At 31.2% G+C, this 21,556-nt stretch overlaps 2 protein-coding genes across 2 annotated transcripts; both read left to right on the forward strand.

Annotated features, from left to right (window-relative positions):
• The first annotated feature begins 1,952 nt into the window (after window positions 1-1,952).
• On the forward strand, window positions 1,953-2,711 carry LOC147808721 (uncharacterized). Its single transcript, XM_087162712.1, has one exon. It carries the CDS (start codon window positions 1,953-1,955, stop codon window positions 2,709-2,711), a length of 759 nt encoding a protein of 252 aa, XP_087018838.1.
• A 16,693-nt stretch (window positions 2,712-19,404) lies between these two features.
• LOC147808722 (uncharacterized) lies at window positions 19,405-21,552 on the forward strand. The gene is made up of 2 exons (XM_087162713.1): window positions 19,405-19,441; window positions 20,666-21,552. Exons 1-2 carry the CDS (start codon window positions 19,405-19,407, stop codon window positions 21,550-21,552), a joined length of 924 nt encoding a protein of 307 aa, XP_087018839.1.
• The last annotated feature ends 4 nt before the right edge of the window (window positions 21,553-21,556 follow it).

The raw sequence follows: 21,556 nt of genomic DNA on the forward strand, positions 1-21,556 counted from the left end.
TATTCTACCTATTCGTTAATTTCGTTATTATTAAAATAATGGAATCTACTCCTAAGTTGAACTACCGTAAACCGGGGCGAGTCTACCCATCCAGGGGCAAGTCTACCCATTTCAGTTTTATTTAATTTTCACTATTTTAAATTGCAAATAAAAAAAATTTTACCGACGGAGGAATAAGTTCAGACTCTAAGGGAGATGGCGCTGTAGTAGTTTGATCCGTTTTTATTTATTTGGTGTCTTTTTAACCGACCTGTTCAAACGTCTTTTGAGAGATTTGTATTGAAAATCAGCAAACTTTTAGTTGGTGCTCCGTAAGTATATTATTATTATTACTATTTTCACTTTGGTTAAGTGATAAACTTATCTAAGATTAAGATTACATTAATTATATATGAAAAAACAAACAAAAAGAATGTACGTTTTACTGTTGTAAACAAAAAGCCAGAATTCGCGGGGCGAGTCTACCCATTCGTATTTAGTTTTAATAAAGCATAATAATATCTATAATTTAGAGCTTTGTTTATATTAAAATTAAGTCATTTTAAATGAATTTGAGTATATTATTTTAATTCTGCATTGATAAATTTATCATTAATAAGAAAATTTATAGGTTAAATATAAATGTAAATATAAAATATGCTTATTTTACCTATTTTTTCAATTTTTAAATTACAAAATTAACTTTTTTTATTTAATGCAAGTTAAATAAATTATTATTTATTATTACAGATGGTTCGAAATTATATTCATACGAAATTTTTCATGATTCCCAATGTTTGAATTTCGTTTTTGTTAATAATCTTTAATTATTATTATTTATTAATTATTTAATTGTAAATTTATATTAATTTTAATTTATTTTTATCAGCAATAATCAGAAAAAAATGTTATTTTATAATGTTAAGGATTATAAAAACAAAACTGTGATCAAAATGTAATAATCGATCAAATACTCAATTTGTGTTATTTTATGAATAAAAAAATGGAATATATAATAAAGTTATGAATTTTACTTCATAAATATCCTATATAGTAACTAAAATAACAATTTAATAGTAAAATTTGACTATTTACAATGTTAACATTCATTTTAGTAGAATGGGTAGACTCGCCCCATACGAGAGATTTGTCAGCAGTTCTATAAAAATATACAGTAACAGCGTAACTGTTAATATTTTCTAAAATCGATTTCACAGCTTTAAAGAGGGATAAATAGCAATTCCGAAACACCTATTAAAAGTCTTTTTTCTTTAATATTTACAAAAGTTTGACCACTTGAAAGTTGACAAACTGAAAAAATGGGTAGACTCGCCCCGGTTTTACGGTACGTCTTTCAAATCCACAAGAAAGGCAGCGCTTTGAAAAGCTCTGAAAAGACAATTGTTATGAATGTATTTCATAAATTGCGAGAAAGGAATCCCAGCGATTCTATGAATGATGTGCTGTGTAAAACTTCGGACTTAACTGGCGTATCTACCAGCAGAATCTCACGGATGCAAAAAGAATATGGCGTTAATGGCTCATTTTCCACTCCTAGGAAAAAAAGACCTGAAAGAAAATGCAAAGGAACTAGACTACAAAAGTTTGATGACTTAACTTTGTGTGCCATTCGTCGGAAGGTGCACTTGTTTTTTAAAAGAAATGAAATTCCAACCGTGGCTAAAGTTATGAAAGTAATCAATGAGGATTCTGACCTTCCGAACTTGACTGTTGACACAACCAGGAGGCTAATGCTCTATTTAGGATTTGTATATAAGAAGCGATCCCGCAATTCAATGCTGATAGAAAGGGAAGATATACAAGTGTGGCGACGTCAATTTTTAAGACAAATTCGTCGGTACCGAAATGAAGGAAGGAACATAATTTACACCGATGAAACCTGGGTGAATTTTGGTCACACGAAAGAAGCAGTTTAGCAAGACACATTTATAAAGAGACCGAAAGATGCATTTATGGCAGGCCTCTCAACTGGACTAAAAGCGCCTTCCGGAAAAGGATCCAGGTTGATCATTACCCATGCTGGAGGTGAGAATGGTTTTGTCAAGGAAGCTGAAGATATCTTTAAAGGAAAAAAAGGTAAAGGTGATTACCATGAAGAAATGAATGGTGATTACTATGAAAATTGGTTTCAAAATAAGTTACTCCCCAACCTTGCTGCCAATAGCATTATTGTGATGAACAATGCATCATACCACAGTGTTTTTGTGGAAAACATTCCTAACTCTTCCACCAAAAAGGATGACATTCGACAATGGCTGACATCGAAAAACATTTCCTGGAGCTTTGACATGCTAAAAGCTGAACTTCTGCTCCTCGTGTCTAATGTCCGTAACAAATATGAGGGCTATCGGGTGGATAGACTAGCCGAGCTTCAAGGGCATACTGTTTTGAGTCTGCCACCTTACCACTGTGAACTTAATCCAATTGAACATATTTGGAGTATTGTGAAAGGTAAAGTTGCAGCCGAAAATAAAACATTTAAAGAGAATGAAGTGAAACAGATCACGAAAGAAGCAATTCAAAACATTTCTACGGAAACATGGAAGAACTGTGTTAGCCATGTTATTAAAGAGGAAGAACTAATGTGGGAACTTGACGGAATGTGTAATTTTACCGTTGAAAGTTTGGTTATTAATGTTGATCCTGAATCAACTGAGACTACTTCCGAAGGAGACACCAGTACTGATGAAGTTGTGTGTATGTCATCATAAATGATACATGAATTAATTTTTTATTTTTAAGGAATAAATCTTGCAGTGTGTCATCCTTAATACCTACTAAGCTAAACAAGTAACTACTAAGTTTAACAACTAAAAACACAATAAAAAGAGCTAGTAAATAACTTGTTTTTAATAGTATTAATCTGTAAAAAAACTATCGAAAAAAATAATCCCTTTAAGTATATTTTTTTCAAGTGGACACATTTAAAAGTAAAAATAGGTACTATTTAGCTTTAAAAAAATTAAGTATACTTTTCTAAAGTGTAATAGAACAGTAGCAATGTAAAGGGGAAATTTAAGAGACTGAGTATACAAAAATGAAATGGTCAAATAAGAATAGAATATTCTAATGTAAATATAAAGAAAGGTTGTGGTGTAAAAATACTGTTGAAAGGCTGAAGAAAATGATTGACTGTTGGGAGTTTAAATAAATATTTAAAAAAATGATTTTTTCAAAATAAATAATTGAAATTGTGATTTTATTTAAAAAATACTTGAAATTGAGATTTTTTTAAAAGTGATATAAATCAAATTTTTTTTTTTAAATCAATTTATTTCCCTTAGGAAAATTTGCCATAGAAAAGCCTATGGTAATCTATGGCAACATATGGCTACCATAGAAATTTGTATGGCAAGATGCCATACGCCTATGGCTACCATAGAGATTTGTATGGCACAACCCCATAAGCCTATGGCTACCATAGAAATTTATATGGCAAGATACCATACGCCTATGGTAACCATAGAAATTTGTATGGCAAAACCCCAAAAGCCTATGGCTACCATAAAGATTCGTATGGCAGTACACCATAGACCAATGGTAACCATAAGGATTTGTATGGCACGTCACCATTGGCCTATGGCAACCACAGAAATTCGTATGGCAGTATACCATAGGCCAATGGTAACCTTAAAGATTTGTATGGCAGTATACCATAGAGAAAAGCTGATCTAGATCTCCACCAACAAAACAACAACTTCTATGGAGTCCTCAAAAACATCTTCTGAAAGAAATAAATATCCATTATTTAACCCCGAAGTTAATTAAATTCAACATGTAATCCCGCAACGCATTCCTGGTGAGTCTTTTCTGGCTTCCGGGTAGCCAATTTTCCTATTTTTGAGTATTTGAAATCCGATGTTCCATTCTTTTAGGCTTAGAGTATCAGACCGCCATGTTAACGTGTCATCCACTTCAAGTGGAATCTTTCGCTAACTTTGGCGACTTATTTTAATATTTTTTTCAATCTCATTCTTGGACAAAAACATTTTATTGCAAACGCCTATGCGATTATTTTTCTGAATTTATTAAGTTTTTAATTTCCGGCAGTCTGGTACTTTTATTATCTGTATGTTTTTGAAATATGTCGCGATTGGGTATAGGTTTTCCCTATGTTAAATTTTGCCATTTGTTGACTTTGTACACTTTAATTAATATCTTGCTGTTTATATTTTTATCTAAATTTTTTATATTTCTTTCCCCCAACTGTTTCAGATTAAACGACATCTTTCTTTTTATTCTCCCCCTGATTTTATATAAATTTTTAAAGTCACATCACTTTTCCATTATTAATGGTGTTCTATTCCCCATAGCAATTTGTAAACTATATTCATGATGAAAAACGCGGTTAAGTGCTTATGATCAAGCCAGATCATCATTTCTTTAATAATTAAAATGTTTTAATTATTTTAACTTGTTCGGTGATAATTTCATTTTATTGCTGTCATATATCAATATCAAAGTCAGTGATTACATTCTTTTTACTTTTTTATTTTAATTCCACTTAGGTTCTTGCAATGCTTTATTACATTATCTTACATACGTTAGGGCTTTATATTTTTATTTTGTGTTTAATTTTTGCTTGCAATTAAATTGTTTTTATCATGTCTCTGTTTTACTATCTTACAACTAATAATTCTTAACTATCCATATATATTTGTACAATGTTCTGTTGCATATTTATACATAGCTTAGAGTCATCAATTAACTAGATTTGCTGGATTACTGGATGAAAATTATTTTGCTTCAATATTATCAACGACACAGTCCCTGGCCATATCATCTGCTGCTGTTACCAAAAATGCTTTTAACAATTTAATCATCGTTCCTTAAGTTTACAACTTTTTCGTCATAGCGATGCCCTATACCCAATTAATTTTTATTTACTATCCCTGACCAAGTGTCAATTTGTCAATAGCAATTATTAATTTTACCAATCTTAATCATGTCTTAAATTTTTTTTTATTTACCAATGTTTCTATATTGCGTTCTCTTTTCTAACTGTGCTTAACACAACTCAACATAAATTTTCTGAGTTTTATAACCCTCACTAGTAGGGGATCAACTAATTTAGCCTGTTTTCTATTCTTAGCTTTTCATAGTCTAATACCATCTTTTTTATTGATAAAATTTTGTTCACATTCCACCCCTGGTAGCACCGTTACATATTCGGCTTTTGTCCCGTTTGGTCTATTTTAAACTAATTTCGCTTCGACCACTGGCCCCACTCTTTATCTTTTGAGTTTTCATAATATTTTAATTGTTTTAGTAGTCTGTTTAATTTTAGCTTAGTATCACACATATCAAAATTTAGAAAAATTTCATACTCGCTCCGACCATCGGACCATTATTTAAATTTGCTTTCTTTTAGATTCCTCTAATATCTGACGCTTATCTAACTAATTATGATACCAATTAATCAAATTAACGTTTTTTATACTCGTTCTGACCTCCAGACTCACTTTCTATTTTCTTGTTTTTTACAGTTTTAACAAATATTGGTTGCCTGTACTCAATATATTTTGTTCCTAATCAACATAACCTATACTTTCCCCACTCGCTCCGACGGCCGGACCCATTTTCTAACGGTTAGTACTAACCATTCAAAATTTATTTGAATAAGAACAGCATTCAGAAAGGATTCTGCAAGTGAAACAGGAGAAGTTTATCAAAATTTTTTTTAAAAAAAACAGCTTTCTGGATATATATTTATTCTACAATTATTGAGTTTTGCATTTTTAATATCCATTGCGAAAGATTCTTGTAAGTAACTATTTTTTGATGTATGAAAAAATATCAACGAGAAATGTTTTCATAGCTGTATGGCAAAGCTGTGCGATAGCCTGTGGAAAACTATTTCTTCATAAGCTGTAGCACATCTTAGTTTTATGGCAAAAATTTGCCATATAAAAAAATGCCATAGGATATTCCTATGGGGTTTTGCCTATGGCAAAATTTTGCCATACATGTATGACAAAAGTGTATGGCAAAATTTTGCCATAGGCAAAACCCCATAGGAATATCCTATGGCATTTTTTATGGCAAACGTATGACAAATTTTCCTAAGGGTTAAATCATTGACACCCTGATAATTAGGTTGAGAAAAATATTGATCAATTGAAAAAAAAATTACACAATAATATCAGATTTATTTATTCAAACATTTGAGTATTGTTTTGAAATAATTTGTTAAAAATTATCCCTTTAAGTATATTTTTTTCAAGTGGACACATTTAAAAGTAAAAATAGGTATTATTTAGCTTTAAAAAAATTAAGTATACTTTTCTAAAGTGTAATAGAGCAGTAGCAATGTAAAGGGGAAATTTAAGAGACTGAGTATACAAAAATGAAATGGTCAAATAAGAATAGAATATTCTAATGTAAATATAAAGAAAGGTTGTGGTGTAAAAATACTGTTGAAAGGCTGAAGAAAATGATTGACTGTTGGGAGTTTAAATAAATATTTAAAAAAATGATTTTTTCAAAATAAATAATTGAAATTGTGATTTTATTTAAAAAATACTTGAAATTGAGATTTTTTTAAAAGTGATATAAATCAAAATTTTTTTTTTTTTAAATCAATTTATTTAAATCATTGACACCCTGATAATTAGGTTGAGAAAAATATTGATCAATTGAAAAAAAAATTACACAATAATATCAGATTTATTTATTCAAACATTTGAGTATTGTTTTGAAATAATTTGTTAAAAATTAAATTTTTAAATATATAAAATTATGTAAAAATTAAAATAACAAACTCATAAATCGAATATATTAAAATTCTATATTTTTTAATTTATAAAATTTCAGAATATAAAGTTTACATATATTTATTATACTAGATTACTTAATTATGATTACGTAAAATGAATCTTTAAATTTATTATAAGTGTTTCTGATAATTTGACCAATGATTTTCTAGCAATCAAAGTGCCAAACAAAATGCTTAATCCGATTATTGCGCCAAATTGGAAGCTAGAAGAGTGTGACGTCATTTCGATCCTGCTCCTTACAACCCTACGGCTGAACTTATTTCTCCTTCTTCCTCCGGCAGCCGTGACGTCATTGTCAAGAAACTTTGCATTCTAGTATATACAAATGTGTGGTAATAGGTTTCTCAGGTAATTAAGTTTTGTAAAACAAAACAAAAAAAATATTCTAAGAAAATATATTAAAATTTCGACTTCGAATCCCAGCGAGGGCTGGTCGATACGAATTCCACACCCGGCCAGCACCGAACACAGTGCTGACGTAAAATTTAACGACTGTTCAAAGACGGTTATAAAATAAAATCAAAAAGCTGAAATAAATAAAAATTTGTTTAGTAGTTAATATAAAATTAAATTAATTTTCAGTAATTATTTAAAACCATGTATAGTGCGCATACTAAGAAAACGAGCTACCTTGAATAACTTTTGATCTAATGATTGGACCTTCACATTCTAGGTCTCAATTTTTCGAGGAGGTAACCTTAAATATACTAATTAATTATTGCAGCCGATATTTTAAGTTACGAATAAATCAGACATGGAAACGTACTTTCTTAGAATAAACGTGTACTCTTTTTTCGACATATTTGATTTTCTGACAGGATTCTGAAAAAGAATGGATTGTTGTAATCTGGGAAAAACGGCTCCAATAGTTTGGCCAAAAGGGTGATCAAAAGTTTGAATCGCCTCATGCTAATATTACTTATTTCGTTCTTCATTATGAATGGAGAACTTTTTAAGCAAATTGATAAACTTTTGCACACTCAATTTTAAAATTTTGTTAATCCGAAAGTTAAAATGCAAAATATTTAACAAATATTTATTATTTTTCATTATTTTATTTAATAATAGTGAAAAAAATATTTAGTTGTAAGGTATACACATTTTTACATAGTTCTAAGGAATGAGATTTTCAATCGCAAAATACAAAATTGAGCAAAATCAGTCAAAAATTTCTGAAAAATTGAATTTTAAAAATCAAAATCCAAATCCGTCGAAAAAAATTTTCTTTGTTAATTCATAGAAAGTACGCTTTTGATTCTGATTTCGTAACTTAAAATATCGTCTGGTCTAATTAATTAGTATATTCGAGGTCACAATTAAGATTGAATCCAAGAACGTAAAGATCCGATCATTAGATCAAGCTATTTGGGTGGTCAGTTCATTTTTGTGTGCACTGTAAAATTTTATTTATTTTTTTAGTTTATATCATATTTTACCATGTCAGTCACCAGTGACTGACGCTAAGCGGAAAATTCAGTGTCAGTCACAGGTGACTGACGTGGCGCTCAACATACTAAGAGTAAGAGAAAACAGATGTAAAGAATTAAATACTTACGCAGACAAGATATGATACCCCAAACTATGGTTATCAAAGTCATTAACTGCATGACACTTTTGTTTTCAGTTTATCAATGGGAAATGGAAGAAGTAATCCTTTTGATATAAATTCAAAAACGGTTTTTAAAATTTGAAATGTCTTAGAGTGGACATTTTCAATTCCAAATTGAAACTGCCTTCAATTATAGTTTTCCTTTATACTCAGAAACAAATAGGATGAGTATAATTGCTTCGTATAAAAAAAATCTTTGAATGCCCTTGAATTGAATAGTACCTTCAAAAATAATCAATCAATAAGTCTGTGTGGAAAAATTATAGAAAGCGGTCTTTTTCATCAGGCATTGCAAATAATTGTGAAATATAAATCGTATTTCGAAACTAAATTTTATCATTAAGAACAATTTTAAAAAAATAAATAAAGGAATAAAAATATATTACATTAACATTTTACTCTTGACCGTATAATGATTTAAAAAAATATTTTTAATAAAACGTTAGCTCAATAGTTTACATTTAACTATTTATAATTATCAGTATTTTAATAGAAATACATAAAATAAATTCCGTATTATTTAAAGCGGGATGTTTAAAGTTAAGAAATAATAGCTTTATATTGTTTGTTGTGACCTTCGATTGCTTTTCATGCAAAAATAACTATTAATTTAATAATTATTATCATAAATCAGTTTTTTTTTAAAAATAAAAAAGTCCATATCTCCATTAACATTTCAACTTTGTTTGCGAAATTGAATTGACATTTAAACTAGGTTTACGAAATTTTGTGTAATTATTGCATATATTAATCAAAATAGTTGTTACAAGTTGCAAATTTATTGTTACATTGTTTGGTATAGGGTGTTCAAAAACACTATTTTCAGTGTGTAATTTATTGTCAGTCCCTGAAATCTCTAAAAGCTTTAAATTTCATTGATAAGTATGGAAAACAGCATAACATAAGCACTTCTAAATTTATAAAGTAATTATCTAAGTGTATTTTGAAAAATATTGTAAAATGTGTTAGTACAGAAGTTTTCCCATTATTTTCTCCCGCCCCTGAAGGACTGGTCATCAAACGGTATCACGCTGACAAGGGCTAAATCATCACCTCCTACATCAAAAAGCCTCCACACGGTCTTTTATAAGTAGTCCGAGCAGACTGCTTAAAAAGTGAACCAGTTGTGCGCATGAACCAAAAACCTTTTATAAAAGTAATTGAGAGAAATTTATCATATATATTTAAGAATTGAATTTGACAAGTGAATAAGGCAAACCAATAATATTCATAAATAAAACAAATTTTTAGTTATATATTTGCTACCACTTTCTTATTTTAACTAAATTTTGTATTAAATGACTCGTTCGGAAAGTGGATATCTTACACAGTGGTCTGATCGGACTACCTATAAAAAACAGTGTTGAGGCTTTGGCTAAATACGGCACTCGTAGACAGAGTATATCTCGAGGATGCTTTCTAACGTACTCACAAGTCATCACATGATACAAGCGGTACGATTTCTCGTTCCGCAAAATGGCTTAAGTAAAAAAATTACTTAATAAAATCGAATGATTCGATTCCCCTTCTAAATAAAAAAAGAGAAAAAAATTTTGAACTCAACTTGAGTTAAATACATCTCTGTTTGAGTCATACATTTGCTTTGCATTAAATCGAACTTGAGTTGCAGTTAATTATGTGATACTTAAGTTAATTTTATTCAAGCATTATTTAGTGAGTGGCTACATACCAGTTCGTAAAGACTGTTGAAAATAGATTCCATTTGTTTATAATTTAATTGTGCGTGAGCTGTAACCTAGAATTTGTCTCATTTTATTTTAAAAGAGGAAACGATGTGGATTTTCGGCTGCTATGATGATATGATGGAACAACTTGTATAAATAAAAGTGTTATGTTTTCTTTTATGCTATTCGCAATCGCAACGCTCGAGTACGCCCTCTAGCGGGAGCCTGTAAATATCAGACATTAATTTATCACGTTTTTATTTAGTTCCATAAAAATCATTGGCCATGACGGACGCCATTTTCTTAGCAGCAAATAAAAATTTCCTTAAGGAAAAGCTGAAGAACTTGAAAAAAGTAACCAGAACATGCCAAACATTGAAGCAGAACACGCCAAGCATTTAAAGAACAATTTCTCCATAATTTTTACCTTTCTATTACCAACAAAATAACTTACAATTTCATGATGACTTGCTGTTACAGATGTGTATATTACGGTAAAATAATTTATTTTGTCTTCAATTCATTACAAATTAAAATGAAGTCAACATTGCTTTCGTCATTCCAAATAAATGTGAATTCAGAACGTCAAGAACTGCAATAGTTATGGAATACTCTTTTTTGTTTTAGAACAGTATATATTTCTGTATCTATATAATTCGGAAAACAACAATAAAGAATCAACCAAATTACTTGAAATAGTGTCATTTGTGCTGATGATTAATAAATTATTTATCGTTTTCTTGGTAAGTATTTTTTAGTTTTGAAAGAATAGATAATTTCATCCAGAATTCAGCTGTTCTGTTTTTAAGCTACATATTCAAATTCATATCGAAATCTTACAATTATAAAATTTTGATATGTGGTACGTTATCTAAAAGTAATAAAAAGATAATCTATGTACATATTATTTGAAAATAAAACTTTCAAACGAAGAGCATTTCATTTGGAACTCTGCGGATTTATAAAGAAGGTAAGTGTTATGATTTTTATAATAAAAAATTAGCAAGTAAAATTTTTTTTCTTATTAGATGATAGTTTGTGGCGACCGCCACCTATCGTTAAATACTTACACTGCGCTGAAACCATTTACCAGTTGTCGCGTGCAATCATTATCTAGCCACGCGCTTGCTTTTTATAAGAAAAACATTATCGTTCTTTTTCTTGCCATATTTTTACAGATCTGTTATATTTAATAATAAAACTTGTTAAGTTTGTTTGTTATGTGAATTCGTGTTTATTGATAAGTTAATTCACCTTCTGATCCATACTTACTACTTACTACACGAATTTACACTGGTGACCCGGACAGAGAATTTATATTGGTGACACGAACTGTGAATTATGCCGAACACGAATGAAAGTGAAACTGGCACTACTGAGTTGGCTCGAGTTGCAGTAAAATGTCCACAATTTTGGAAAGATAATCCTATCATCTGGTTTTCGCAAGTCGAATCGCAATTCATTACGAGTGGAATAACACAAGACAATACAAAGTACCATATTGTCGTTGCATCAATCGAAACTGAAATCTTGGCGCAAGTAAGTGATATAATTACTTCACCTCCAGTTAATGATATGTATAAAACATTAAAAAATAGACTAATTGAAGTATTTAGTGATTCGGAAGAGAGACGACTTAAAAAACTCCTTCAAGATATCGATTTAGGCGATAAACGCCCATCTGCATTGCTTCGCCAAATGCATGATTTAGCTGGCGATAGTGTGGATGACAAATTTTTGAGATCGTTATGGCTGCAAAGACTGCCAACACAGATGCAAGCTATACTTAGTACTTCGTCTGACGAATTAAATAAACTAGCAATGATGGCTGATAAAATTGCCGATGTGTCAAATTCAAATGAAATTCACTCTGCTACGGTAAAATCGACACTGCAGTCTGAAAACAAAATTGTTGGTTTATCTGACACTATGATTACCATGCAAACTCAAATTAATGAACTGAGTAAAAAACTAGATAAAGCATTGAGATTTCGTAGTCGTAGCCAAAACAGAGATGAATACAAACGTCGTGATCGCTCTAACAGCAAAACACGGATGTGTTGGTATCATTTTCGATTTAGAGACAGGGCAAACAAATGCATTCCTCCTTGTAGTTTTAAGTCGGAAAACTAGGATGCCAGACGTCGCTGGTGGCAGGCGCTTATGGCGAAGAAAATAAATGCCGCTTAATCATCTGTGAGAAGACATTAGGTCTTAAATTTCTTGTAGATACAGGTGCAGATATATCCGTCCTACCACCATCTGTTGCAGAACGCAAAAAACAAGAGTCAATTTTAAATTTAGTAGCTGCTAATGGATCCAAAATTCCTGTTTATGGAAAACGCTCTTTAACTGTTGACTTAGGTTTACGTCGTCTTTTTAAATGGACTTTCACGGTAGCTGATGTTCCCAGACCTATTTTGGGTGCAGATTTTTTGTCAAATTACGATATACTTGTCGATTTAAAGCGAAAATGTTTGATTGACAGATTAACATCAGTTTCAACTAGAGGTAAAATAAGTACAGACAATTTACCTAGTATAACTACTTTAAAATCTTCTTTTGAACTTGATAGCCTCATCAAAAAATACAATACCGTATTTGATGATATTGAATATACGCCAAATCAAACTCAAACTCACGATACCACTCATGTTATTGAGACAAAAGGACCTCCTGTGGCAGCTAAGGCTAGACGATTATCTACTGACAAGCTAGAAACAGCTAAAGCTGAATTTTCTGTTTTGGTCCAGAAAGGGATTTGCAGCCCTTCTAATAGTTGTTGGAGTAGTCCTCTACATTTAGTTAAAAAATCAGATGGATCTTGGAGACCTTGTGGGGATTTTCGGGCATTAAATGCAAAGACAGTACCGGATAATTATCCCATACGTCACTTACATGACTTTTCCTCGAATTTGTATGGAAAAACTGTCTTTTCCACTTTGGATTTAAAAAAAGCATTCCATCAAGTGCCAATGCATAAAGACGATATAAAGAAAACTGCTATCATAACTCCCTTCGGTTTATTTGAATTTAACTACATGACCTTTGGGTTAAGAAATGCCGCCCAGACCATGCAGAGACTCCTTGATCACATCCTTCAGGGTTTAAACTTCTGTTTCGTATACATTGATGACATACTCATCGCTTCTTCCTCTATTAAAGAGCATTTGTTACATCTAGATGAAGTACTCCGTAGGTTGAAGGCACATAATTTGAAGGTAAATTTATCTAAATGCGTGTTTGCTACTGACAAAGTTAAATTTTTGGGTCACTTCATTGACCAAAAGGGTATAACTCCACTTTCTGAAAAAATTCAAATAATTGAGAATTTTCCCAAACCTTCAACTGTTAATGAACTTCGTAGATTCCTTGGCATTATTAACTTTTACAGACGATTTCTTCCTCGAGCTGCTGAAAAACAATTTGTTTTAAATGGTATGTTGGGTGTCACAAAGAAAAATGACAAGACTCCTTTAGTATGGTCAGAAGAGTCAGACAATGCTTTTACTCAGTGTAAAGAAGAGCTAAAAAATGTAACTTTTCTTGCCCATCCTGATTCTAAAGCAACACTTGCACTAATGTGTGATGCTTCCGATAAGGCCATTGGAGCATCTATTCAGCAAGTAACCAGTGACAATAGTTGGGAGCCTCTTGGTTTTTTCTCTCGTAAACTTAGCATGACAGAGCAAAAGTACAGCACATATGACCGAGAACTTTTAGCCATTTTTGCAGCTATTAAATATTTCCGATACATGTTAGAAGGAGTAAACTTCATTGTTTTCACTGATCATAAAGCTTTAACTCATGCCTTGAATCAAAAATATGACAAACTCTCACCTCGACAAATTAACCATCTAAATTTCATTGCTCAATTTACAAGTGACATTCGATATATTGACGGATCTCAAAATCCTGTTGCAGATGCCTTTTCAAGAATCAACAGCATTAAGTTCCCTCAATCATTGAACTTCGATGAAATCGCTCATTCTCAAAAAAATGATCCCGAATTGCAACAAATTTTATCTGATACAAATTCTTGCCTTAAACTTCAACAGCTTCCAATACCCAACAGTGAAAATTTCATATTCTGTGATACGTCAACTAAATTCATTCGCCCATTTATTCCTGAAAAATTTCGTACCCAAGTATTTGACGCCATGCATAACCTTGCTCACCCTGGTGTTAAAACTACTGTGAAGCTAATTACTGATCGTTTTATTTGGCCAAACATGAAAAGAGAAATCGCAAAATTAGCCAAATCCTGCATAGCATGCCAAAAAGCAAAGATTTCTCGCCATGTTCACTCGCCGCTGCAAGAATTTATTGTTCCAAGCAAAAGATTTAGCCATATAAACATTGATTTAGTTGGACCTATGCCTTCTTCACAAGGGTTTTCATATTGTCTCACATGTATCGATAGGTACACGAGATGGACTGAGGCAATACCGTTGACAAATATACAAGCCGAGACAGTTGCTCAAGCTCTTTACACTCATTGGTTTGCTAGATATGGGATTCCTGAAGGTATAACAACTGATCGAGGATCTCAGTTCAGAAGTGAACTGTTTCGTACTTTAGCAAAAAACTTTGGTATACGTCTTTCATATACAACGTCATATCATCCTCAAGCGAACGGAATGATAGAAAGGTGGCATAGGGTTCTTAAGCAGTCCATTATGTGTCATACCTCAATCCACTGGACTTTTGCTTTACCTGCTGTGTTACTTGGATTGCGCTCTGTGTATAGAGAGGATTTGGGATGTTCTCCAGCTGAGTTGGTTTATGGAGAGAATCTGCGTCTTCCGGGACAATTTTTTACCTCTTCGGAAATAGAGAAGGTCGATAATATGTTTTTGCAAAAATTGAATCGTCACCTGCAAGATCTTAAGCCAGTTCCGACCTCTTCTCACGACAAAAGACACGTTTTTGTTTTCAAAGACTTGGTTGCTTGCACACATGTTTTCCTACGAGTTGATGCAGTAAAACCAACTCTTCATACACCTTACACTGGACCCTATGAAGTTTACAGTCGTAACGACAAAACTTTCACTATCAGAATAAAAGGTAAAAACTGTGTAGTGTCAATTGATAGAGTAAAACCAGCCCATTTACTCTCAGATAGTTCTGATTTAGCAGAACCGCCAGATATTCCTTCTAAATTGGTACATAATGTTCCTGTTTTACGACCAACTGAAAATGATCGAATTCCTGCTGCCATAAAAAAGACTCGTTTTGGACGAGTAGTACACTTCCCAAAAAGGCTAACTGAGGAATTTGAACTTTAATTATTTTTTTCCAGAAGGGGAGATGGTGTGGCGACCGCCACCTATCGTTAAATACTTACACTGCGCTGAAACCATTTACCAGTTGTCGCGTGCAATCATTATCTAGCCACGCGCTTGCTTTTTATAAGAAAAACATTATCGTTCTTTTTCTTGCCATATTTTTACAGATCTGTTATATTTAATAATAAAACTTGTTAAGTTTGTTTGTTATGTGAATTCGTGTTTATTGATAAGTTAATTCACCTTCTGATCCATACTTACTACTTACTACACGAATTTACAAGTTCTCTACAGAATAGTTTTTTACGTCTGATTAAGAACTATAAGAATAATAAGAAAAGAAACAGTATGAAAGTTTTTATTTCAATGTAAAAAATTCTTAAAATCGTTTTTTATCCTAAGAATTCTTTATTTTCCGTTTTATAGTTTATAATTTTTTGATAAAAATTGTTGTCAAAATACTTTTTTTGAAAACATAAATGGTATAACATTATGTGCTTATGTATACTTCTTGCATATTCTAATGTTTCAAGTAATATGATTCAGAAAAGTATGAATAAAAATTCGGTACTAATGTACTAACGCCACAGCAGCTACAGATTTGGCGGTTTTTAAGTGCGCCGATCTACACCTAAAATTTTTGTGACAAATCATAAAATGAAACACTTTATTTAAAATCAAAGTAGTTTATCGGATTTCGGTGGACAATGGGCAAAATATTTCGCTCCTGAAAAAATAAAACTGCATCTTTTTCTATTTTTGGCAAATCCCAAAGACGCATTTTCGTAGCACTAAAAAATGGTAACAAAAATCGAAAAACAAATCATTTTGGAATTCTTCTGACTTATAAAGCAGGTAACTGTTAATTTTTATAAAATAAAAAATTTTACTTTTAAGTAGTTTTTTTCTTATTTGATGATAGTTTTCTATAGAATGGTTTTCTGCTTCCGATTATGAATCAAAATAGAAAAAACATGAAAGCTGTTTATTTTAATGTAAGGAATTTTTAGAATTGGTTTTTTCTTTTTTGCTTTGTATCGTAAGCATTCTTTATTTTACGTTTTTTAGTTTCTAAATAATGATTTTTATTGAAACTTGAAATTTTTTGATAAAAATTGTTGTCAAAAAACTTTTTTTACTAAATTAAATTTCATAAAATGAGGCTTACGTATATTTTTTGTTCATTTTAATTTTTGAAGTAATATGATTCTTAAAACTATGGAAAGTAAAGTTTAAACAGGCCTTTCATGTTATATCATTAAATTTAGTAAAACTATTTCTCGGGAATTAGGTTTTAACTCTTATAAGAATATACATATTTTTTTCTGTTTATGTGCAAATATTTTTCCGATGTGTTTTGGATGTTCCTTCTCTAAAAAAAAGAGATACCATTTTGTTTTCGTTTGCATAAGAAAGGATATCAAACATTTTTCTTTTTTAAATTTAATTAGATAAAGAAGGAACTTTGCAATGCTACACGCTACCTATTAAAGACGTCTCTAGAGTAAAAGAATGACTGTTCACATAGAATTCGCAGGTATTAGTCTCATACAACAACGCCCCCTATAGTTCGTTGCGATCGCGAATAAAGTCTAAAAATATTAAAAAAATAATTGTCTAGTAAAAGCATGAAAAAAATTAAAAATATTAAAAAATAACGGGCTAGCAAAAGCATGAATAAAATAACTAAGCACATAAAGAGATAAATTATAAAGTAAAAGCAGACGATAAAATTAGAAAACCTTTTTAGAACAACAGATTTGTTGGGTTTTTTTAGAGATTAGTTTTGAATTTGAGTTTTCCTATAACCCGTTACGGGTTTTTCTAGTTTGTTTTATAATATTTTAACTATCCCGTTACTGGTTGTTACTGTTTGTGTTGTTTGTGAATAAAAGTTTTTTATAAGAAACAGAACTGTTATTTCTATAGCTTGATACGTTACAATGTATTCAAAAGTTTTTATTTTAATTAAATAGAGAACGACAGAATATTAAACATTCTGATAGAGTCTCGCAACTGAGACAGATGTCGTTCTCGCTTCGACTTTATGCTTTGTTGGATATTTAAATTTTACTTGATATGTCTTTGAATAAAGAAGAATTAAAAGATGTTGCAAAAATAATTAATGTCTTTAATAAACCTGTGAAATATTTGAATAGCAAACAAAACAACTGCTCTCTCAACAAAAACGTGAGGCAGAAACAAATGTCGTAAAAATGGTTTATGAAAGTATGAATTGAATTTTATTATGAGGTATTGTATTATATTTTTATGTTGTTTTCCATAATGCTCCAGCATGCTACTATGGCAGCGTCTAACCTGATGAACTACTTCTTGTGCTAGCGCGAGTATTTTTAAAATTTGTTTGGTTTTTATTTAAATTCTCACATTTTTACTTAAATTGCTTAAAATTCAGATTTATACATCAGTATATATGTAGATTCTGCCGAAACTAATTTTTTCTGCGAGCGTTGAGGTTGGTACTTGCAACTATGTAAAACATAGCAGACCACAATTACGGGTTGCCAGCCGTATTTTATTTTTATATTTAAAGTGGTAACGAATCTTATAAATTTTCTTTCAATTCTTGGATTTATAAATAAAAATTCAATATGATTTTGTCTGCCATTAAACTCGAGTAGTTCAATCTTATATATAAAAGCAAGTTATACAGGACTGCTGACTCTCTACGCTTTTTGTAAAGATTCACTTCAGTAGTATCTAAGTTACTGTTTTAATGCATTATTTTCTATTCATTTAAACTTATTTTTCCACAGCACTACACATAAATGATTTATAAGTTCATATGAAATGGAGGCTTTCAAATTATAAAAGGCGTTGACTATGTACTCAACTTCAGTCTAAGTCTACAGCTCTTTCATAGTGGAGCTTTTAATATTTTTGCAAGTTAACCAAAAATTCTGAAAGCCTTGGTTTTTAAATGTCTACCACTCTGTAAAATATTTTACAAAAAGTGTAGCAGTTTTGCAGGCCTGGTTACAAAAATGAAAGTGAGTGTAAGCAACGCCTCCTTTATCAAAAAGCCTCCACACGGTCTTTTATAAGTAGTCCACGCAGACTATTCAAAAAGTGAACCAGTTGTGCACATGAACCCAAAACCTTTTATAAAAGTAATTGAGAGAAATTCATGATATATAATTGAGAATTGAATCTGTAGTGGTTGACAAGTGAATAAGGCAAACCAATAATATTCATAAATAAAACAAATTTTTAGACATATATTTGCTGCCACTTTCTTATTTTAACTAGATTTTGTATTAAGTGACTCGTTCGGAAAGTGGATATCCTTCGCAGTGGTCTGATCGGACTACCTTTAAAAAACCGTGTGGAGGCTTTCAGTTATAGGAGGCATTGGTGTAAGCCATAGCAATTATGATAAATTAATTTTATGTTCAATTGCATTGCAAATAGTCTCTTACTACCACTGGGAAAATTTTTCCACCCAAACACTCTATTTTAAATTTATAAAAATTGAATATGTAAGTCAGAGCTCCCATATATTTACAAATAATATATTGATAAAAAATCCCCATTTATGAATTATAATCTCTATTATAGATAATAATCTCCATGAATTTGATTTTATTTTTTAAGAATTTCTTTTCTGAATTTTTGTTTGTAAGATATAAGTTTATTAGTTACAAATGTGGTAGATCTGAGTTTTTAATTTTATGTATTTTGTTTGCAAAATAACTTATAGTGGTCATCACACATAGTTTTCGTTAATACCAATGCTTTTATTCTAAGCCAACTCGAAACCTGGAGCAGCGCCATCTGTAACTTTTTAGGAATGCGCATGCGCTCAATGAACCAGAGAAGGAGAATGTATGTAACCATCAACGAGAGAACATCTTCTCATTATCATAACTAAAAATAAAGTTGTTGTTATTGTTTATCGAATCGTTTAATCAACATCCATCGAATTGACAACACTGTGCGGGACACTGAAAATTTGAAAAACGTTCTATTCAGTCTAATAATCGAACCCCATCGCAACGTAAACCGAAACTTTTCATAGCGCAAACATGGATGCGCTTATGAGAAAACGTTCAGCATTAAAAGGTAAGTGCACTCGACTTACAAATAATATTGAAAAACTATCATCCACAACATATGATAATGTCACTGTGCAAATTTATGCGGCGCAAGCTGACGAGCTGTGGTTAGAACTCATGAATATTCATGAAAACATAATGTGTACATGTGATGAAAAATGTATTCAAGAAAATGAAACGGAATTCAACATAATGGCGGACAAAATCGAAACATTAAAAATAAATATTGCGCATATGTTCAAAACAGAATCGAAATTAATGGAAAGCGAAAATAATAATAAAGAGTCAAATACTAACATCAAATTGCCGCGCCTTGATTTACCTACTTTTTCTGGTAATTTTTGTAACTGGATTTCATTTCGAGATATTTTTTTATCTACCGTTCATAATAATTCATCACTAAATAATGTTCAAAAACTGCAGTACTCAAAATTGTCTTTAAAGAGTGAAGCATTAACAATAATTCAAAATATTCAAATATCAGATGCGAACTATGCTAAAGCGTGGAAATTAATTAACGATTGCTATGAAAATAATGTAGAAATAATTTATTCTACTTTAGATAAGCTTTTTTCTCAGCCGAATGTGCAAGGGGAACGCGCGCAAGGGTTGCGTAAATTAATAGATGTAACAAATCAATGTTTGGATGTGTTGGAAGTGATGAGTCAGCCCATAGACAAATGGGATACCATACTTATTTATTTTTTGCGTAAGAAATTGGATTCCGAATCTTTGAAGGAGTGGCATCTGTCACATAAAGATCGTTCACTCAGATCGTTTTCAGAATTTAAAGCCTTTATGGAACTGCGTGCTTCTGCTTTAGCTTCGATTAATGTAAACAAACGAGTAATGCCTATTCAAAATAAATATAAATCGTTTAGTAAAAATGAAAATGTATCATCGCATTTAATGGTTCCTCAAATGTGTTTATTTTGTAAAGGACAACATCAAATTTATAAATGTGAGGATTTCATGGAACTTTCTTATAATCAGAAGAAAGATTTTCTTATAAAAAATAAGATTTGTAAGAACTGTTTAAGGGGGAATCATGTTACATCAGCATGTATTAGTAGTGGTGGGTGTAAAAAATGTGGTCTAAAACACAACACATTATTGCATATCGATAAAAATCAAAATACAAATGTTAACGTTACATCGGAAACGGTAGTTGAGCTGATAGTATCAACACACTGTTCTAATTTTAAAAATAAGCAAATTTTATTACCCACAGCTATAGTTCATGTTATTGATTCTAGTGGTAATTTTCAAAAATGCCGTGCTTTACTAGACAGCGCGTCACAATCGTCATTCATTAGTGAAGAATGTGTTCAAAATTTAAAATTAAACAGAAAAATTGTTAAATTACGCATTTCGGGCGTATCGGGAAAACAAACTGCTATGACAAATGGTTGTGTAACTGTAAATTTAATTTCATGTTATAACAAAAAATCTGTACTGTCTGAATTACATATTTTGAAAAAGGTTACTTGTGATCTACCTCAGTGCTCAGTAGATACAAAAGCGTTAGATTGTTTTGATTCATTAAAATTGGCAGATCCAAATTATAATGTGTCGGGACGTATAGATATACTTTTAGGTGCAGATTATTGTTCAGACATATTTGTTGGTAACTGTATCAAAGCACCTCATGGCTCAATCGCAGCACATAAAACGATATTTGGTTGGGTTATTTTTGGGGAAGCTACAACATCTAAATCGATACAAGATGTTCACGTGCATCATAGTATTAGTGATATAGATTCTTCCTTGCAAAAATTCTGGCAAGTTGAAGAAGTTCCTAATTCTTGCAAGTGGACTAAAGACGAAATTCAGTGTGATAAACATTTTCAGGAAACTCATTCCCGAGATGACTCTGGTCGATATATTGTACACTTGCCATTTAAGCAAGACGCAAAACCTCTCGGTGAGTCAAGAGAAATCGCAATTAATCGCTTTAAGCAAATCGAACGCAAACTCTCTCGTCAACCAATCTTAATGCAGAGTTATTCAAAGTTTATGAGTGATTATTTGACATTAGGTCACATGGAAATAGTTCCCGACCATGAGTTAAATACTCTGCCATGGAATCTGCATATTACATTCCTCATCATTGCATAAAAAA

This window comes from Parasteatoda tepidariorum, chromosome 5 (assembly GCF_982258835.1).
Source record: "Parasteatoda tepidariorum strain Cologne lab strain chromosome 5, Ptep-v5.0, whole genome shotgun sequence".
NCBI lineage: Eukaryota > Metazoa > Arthropoda > Arachnida > Araneae > Theridiidae > Parasteatoda > Parasteatoda tepidariorum.

What these genes read in the sequence shown, in the direction of transcription:
- LOC147808721 (XM_087162712.1), top strand. Translation starts at nt 1,953, where the DNA reads ATGGCAGGCCTCTCAACTGGACTAAAAGCGCCTTCCGGAAAAGGATCC.
- LOC147808722 (XM_087162713.1), top strand. Translation starts at nt 19,405, where the DNA reads ATGGATGCGCTTATGAGAAAACGTTCAGCATTAAAAG. An exon ending in AAAACGTTCAGCATTAAAAG is followed by an intron (nt 19,442 to 20,665) that starts GTAAGTGCACTC and finishes TATTACCCACAG; the next exon opens with CTATAGTTCATGTTATTGAT.